This window comes from Trachymyrmex septentrionalis, unplaced genomic scaffold (genome assembly GCF_001594115.1).
Source record: "Trachymyrmex septentrionalis isolate Tsep2-gDNA-1 unplaced genomic scaffold, Tsep1.0 scaffold275, whole genome shotgun sequence".
NCBI lineage: Eukaryota > Metazoa > Arthropoda > Insecta > Hymenoptera > Formicidae > Trachymyrmex > Trachymyrmex septentrionalis.
Window position 1 is genome coordinate 703914 of NW_017305436.1, and position 3977 is coordinate 707890.

The 3977-nt window shown below is 36.0% G+C and overlaps 1 protein-coding gene across 1 annotated transcript; it reads right to left on the bottom strand.

Moving 5' to 3' along the window:
• Positions 1-2263: 2263 nt before the first annotated feature.
• On the bottom strand, positions 2264-3292 carry LOC108749209 (histone-lysine N-methyltransferase SETMAR-like). The gene has a single exon (XM_018487769.1). It carries the CDS (start codon positions 3290-3292, stop codon positions 2264-2266), a length of 1029 nt encoding a protein of 342 aa, XP_018343271.1.
• Between the last annotated feature and the right edge of the window lie 685 nt (positions 3293-3977).

Genomic DNA, 3977 nt, shown 5'->3' on the forward strand with positions numbered 1-3977 from the left:
TTTCAATCTTTAAAAAATACAATTATAAAGAAATTTTATGCTAATGAGAGTCAGCGCAGGAGAGGATGCGCAAATTAATAAATTGGAATGATTAATTTACTTCGTATGATGTTCAAGATTTGAATATTTCAACTCTCTTTGAAGTCTTCATTAGCAAACCGATCATCAAAACATTAATCAAAATTAGTTCAACAGTTTGCAAAGGTAATGAGATCGCTTGCAGATCTTGAAGAGAGACACACATGATATATCAGATCTTACAGACGGAATTTAAACGTTATACTATTAATATGTCATATGTTATGCATCTAATTATGATACATTGCAAATTTAAATGTCATTTTTGAAACTTTATGACACTTTCATAGTCAGTTTTCCATTCCGGTCATCTACGAATGATCTAATCTTGATGGACTGTTGAATTAATTTCGATTAATGTTTTATGATGGCTTTGCTGGTGAGAATTTCAAAAAAAATTAAAATGTTCAAATCTTAGAATAAAGATATCATATATCAAACGGAATAAATTAATCATTCTGATTTAATAATTTGCACATTCCCTCCCGCGTTGACTTTTAGTCTTCAATTTCTTTGTTATTATATTTTTACTATATTCTTAGCAAACACAAATATAGTATATCCCAAACGTTCTCAAATTTGTCATCCCAAAAATAATGCTCCTATAGAACCGCCAGGTGATGAAGCGCTATCCTTCCCCCTTCTTGCACGCCGCCGCCGCCGCCGCTGTCGAGTGTAGGCCGTTCTACGAATTCGCGCGGCGCGGCTTCACCGCACATTGGCTTAAACGTTTCCTTTTTTAATTCGAAAACTACAACAAATATTTCAAAATGGTATGAGACTTTTTTATTTCCTTTGACCCAGTCTACGCCCCCCAATGCGGCTCCGACCTTATTTTTGAGACACTCTGTATAACATTTATGCAATGCAAAATTTGTCATTATGACATAAATAAATAGCAGTTAACTAGCCTGGCGTATAAAAGCCTGGTACATTAAGAATTAAGAAATAATAATGGGATCGACATCAACTTGATCTCTTTGATTTGAAAAATTTTTTAGTTATTCCTTACTATTAAAATTAAAAAAAATAGTTTATAGAGTTTTGCAACTTTTTTTTTAAATAAAAGAAATTTATTTTTTATATGTAACAAAAACTTTTTTTTAAATAAAAACTATTTTTTTATGTAATTGAAAGATTACGTTTATATTATATCTTAACAAAAAAACTAATTTTTTTGTTATTATTTACTTTTATTTTTCTAGAACAATTTATTATTTACTGTTTCGCATACCTATATTTTTGTCTTATTAATTACAATTAATTATTGAAAAACGCATCATATCGTCGCTAATTTGAACCAATGATCTCAAGAACGGTCTAATACACTCTCTGAGCTAATCGCACGCTTGTGATCGAGTCATTGCCAATCAAGTCATTGTACGTTATATATCTTCTATTGTAACTTCTTAATTTCATGCCTTTGCTGAGAGATTAATATTATTAATACTTGAGAAGATTACATGGAAACGAAATAATACGTTGATATTTTTTATTTAGTTAGGAAATAATAATGATAAAATTCACAAAGTAATTGTCTTCAATCTCAAAAGATTGTCCGACCGTGGCGGGTGTATTTCGTCTCGCTGCGATTTGAGTGTTACGTAGTTTATTTTTGAGCAATAAGTGTGGTTGGTTTTGACTGTCCTATTTGTGTTTGTGTTTTAATGTTTTCCTTCCCCAGTCTATCCCATCCTATCATGTTGCCATTCTTCCCGTTGAAAAACGTCCTCGGCAGCGGCACGATACTTGTCAGGCTGTGACAGATTTTCTAACAGGATAGTTGTGAGATTAATGATTAACATTTCAGGTTCGTGGGGCAGAGTGATACTTTTTTCTGCCAGATTCTTTTGTTTTATGAGAAAACACATCGAGTAAGCCTAATTTTATTGTTTTTTTGCGTAAAAATGAAAGTTTGACAAGAAGAAAGGATAATAATTCAGTTTAATCCCTAACACCTTAAAAATCAATAAAATTAGGCTTATTTGATGTGATTTTCCATAAAACAAAGGAATTTGGCAGAAGGAAGTGTTATTCTTTCCCGCGAGCCTGAGATATTATCATTAAAGTTTACGATTCAGGTTAGAAAATCTGCCATAGCCACAAAATATTGGGTGGATCCATATATTCGTTCGCTTTTTGAAGGCTAAAATGAAACAAGTTTTTTTCATACAAAGGATGAATTTTAATCAATAATATATTCTCCGTTTTTGTTGATGACCTCTTGCCATCTTTCCAACAATTTCATTATTCCGCTCTCATAGAAGGTCTGGGGCTTAGAGGCGAAAAACCGGTCGAGGTACGTTTTCACAGCTGTCTGATCAGCGAACGATTTCCCGTTGAGGGAGTTTTGCAGGGACCGGAACAAGTGATAGTCGGATGGCGCAAGGTCTGGTGAATACGGTGGGTGAGGCAAAACATCCCAGCCAAGTTGCACTAATTTTTGCTGAGTGATTATTGCGGTGTGGGGTCTGGCGTTGTCATGGTGGAATATGACACCTTTGCGATTGATCAGTTCTGGACGTTTCTGTCGCAATGCTTGATTCAATTTCGTTAGCTGCGTGCAGTAGATCTTCGAATCGATCGTTTTTCCCTGAGGAAGCAGCTCGTAAAACAGCACACCACGATGATCCCACCATATGGATAGCAAAATCTTCTTCGGATGCAGGCCGGCCTTCGGGGTGGCATTCGGCGGCTCGCCAGCGGTTCCCCACGATCTCTTGCGCACTATGTTGTCATAGATGATCCACTTTTCGTCGCCAGTCACTATTCGTTTGAGAAACGGGTCGCTTTCGTGCCGCTTCAGAAGTGAATTGCAGATGGATATGCGGTTGGCCAGGTTCTCCTCGGTCAGCTTGTGCGGCACCCAAACATCGAGGCGGGACACGTAGCCAAGCTGTTGCAAATGCCTTTGTACGGTTCCATAACCTATTTTAAGTGTCTCCGCAATCTCTCGCACCTTTAGCGTCCGGTCTTGCTCAACCAGTGCCTTGATATCATTCGAATCAACCTCGGTGGGCCGACCGCTGCGGGGTCCATCTTCAAGACTCGTATCTCCGGAACGAAATTTGGCAAACCATTTCTGAGCGGCACGTTTTGTTAAGGCATCGTCCCCGTATACGCTGCATATCTTTCGGTGGGCCTCCGCAGCTCGCTTGCCTTTCTTGAAGTAATAAAGCAAAATGTGCCGAAAATGCACCTTATTCTCCGACATGTTCACAGGTCTATAGCACAAACAAAACTAATGCCAATGAAACCAAATTTGACAGATGAAAAGAGCGGACTGTCACCTTTCCAAAACATATTTGGATTGCCCGATTAGGCAACCAGAACCGGAGATATTCGGAAAAAATTTGCACTACTAACAAAAAGCGAACGAATATATGGATCCACCCAATACTATGAATAAGCGCTGCATATTTTCATGTGAGACGCGAGCCTAGTTCTGTCATGTGCCACGTTAAACTACTGTGTGTGTGTATTTAATAAATTTTACTTTAAGTTAATTTATAAAGTTTACAAACTACAATATATAGAACCTAATCTAACCTAATCTTTTGGGTAGACTTTATTTACTAACGATATTGATTATTTTGATTATTTGTTATACTAATGAATAATGAGAAATAATTTGCAATAGTATTATCTAAAAGATTAATAAGAGTCAAAAAACGTAAAAAGTCTCCATGATTCGTTTAAAAACAGTATAATTGAAAATAGATATAACAAACAAGAACTGCAGAAAATAAGAAAATTAAAATCTTACAGAATACAATACTAAGTACAATTACATGTTTCGATCTTATATTTAGGCTTTCTTCAGATATACAAAAAATTCCGGCGCAGTAAAAATTATTATTCAAAGATTAAAAAAGCAATTGTTTCGTTACATAATTAGA